Source organism: Austrofundulus limnaeus, unplaced genomic scaffold, assembly GCF_001266775.1.
Source record: "Austrofundulus limnaeus strain Quisiro unplaced genomic scaffold, Austrofundulus_limnaeus-1.0 Scaffold343, whole genome shotgun sequence".
Lineage (NCBI taxonomy): Eukaryota > Metazoa > Chordata > Actinopteri > Cyprinodontiformes > Rivulidae > Austrofundulus > Austrofundulus limnaeus.
In genome coordinates this window covers 158,948-160,185 of record NW_013952745.1, presented here as the reverse complement: position 1 = coordinate 160,185, position 1,238 = coordinate 158,948, and the positions used below count along the sequence as shown (strand labels likewise).

Below are 1,238 nucleotides of genomic sequence, written 5' to 3'. Positions count from 1 at the left end.
TGTGTGTGTGTGTGTGTGTGTGTGTGTGTGTGTGTGTGTGTGTGTGTGTGTGTTTACCAGTCCATATGCAGTGCTTCTCTCATGCTCCTCTGTGATGTCAGCAACGTAGGCGAAAATGACAGAAAAGGTCACAGAGAAAATCCCTGAGACGGAGATCAGAGCGAAATACCACCTGAACAGGGAGGAGGACAGGTTGGACAACTTACTTACACACTGCACAACTTTAACTGAGAGTTTTTATCCAAACAATCAATGATTATAAAGATAAATGAGGAAAATCAACAGCTGTTCAAACTCTCACAGCCCTCTGTTTGTTTTATAAGGTTTATTACTTGGTGCATTCTGATTGGTTGCTGGATCTGTGACATAAACACATGAAACGAATCAACAGAGCAGAAGTTTTACTCCTGAGAGTAACTCAGTGTTTGGACCGTCACCTCCTGGGTGAAGGAGCAGACATGAGGAGGAGGAGGAGCAGCTCCTCACATGAACATCATGTGAGTCAAACAGTGACTCTGAGCTCAGATCAGAACATTTAAAACCAGAGAAAACTGAGCTTTAAAACCATTAAATGAATCTTTATTAAATATAAAATCATTAAAAGAATCATTAAATATTGAGGAGCAGCTTCACTGCAGCCTGAGATAAATAAAAACAGTAAACATAAACGTGTTTCAGCTCTTAAACATGAATAAATAATGAGACTAGCTGGAAGCTGAGCTCACAAACACTTCTGTGTAGAAACTGAAGAGGTGTTTGGAAACTAACTCCAGCTGAGCTCATGTCAGACTCATCAGTGCAGTTACTACCACAAACAAACAAACAAACAAACAAACAAACAAACAAACAAACAAACAAACAAACAAACAAACAAACAAACAAACAAACAAACAAACAAACAGAAACTGTTTTCAACCTTCAGATCAGAGCTGGAGGAAAACAGACGTTCAGTAAAAAATAACTGAAGTTTTTTAGCAACAAATAAAAACAGAAACATCAGATTTTATAGGTTTTTGTTGAAAATAATTGTTTTTATGTTTCTGACTTTAATCTGAGCCTTATGTGAACTCTGCTGATGCAGGTGAGAACAGGTGTGTCTCTGACCAGGGGCTGATCCTCATGAAGGGGATGGGGGCGCAGGTGAAGAAGACCGTGATGAGGAGGAAGGACTTCCTGCCCCAGGTGTCTGACAGAGCACCAATCAGAGGAGCCGACAGGAACGACAGGAGGCCCTGGGG

The 1,238-nt window shown here is 40.7% G+C and overlaps 1 protein-coding gene across 1 annotated transcript in view; it reads right to left on the bottom strand.

The window, feature by feature from the left end:
- mfsd14bb (major facilitator superfamily domain containing 14Bb) overlaps positions 1-1,238 on the bottom strand; it is a gene marked incomplete in the record, with an annotated part of 17,565 nt that overhangs the window by 6,371 nt on the left and 9,956 nt on the right. Inside the window, 2 exon segments of the mRNA XM_014022781.1 lie at positions 58-172; positions 1,105-1,232. Of these exon segments, the coding sequence (XP_013878235.1) occupies positions 58-172; positions 1,105-1,232 (243 nt within the window).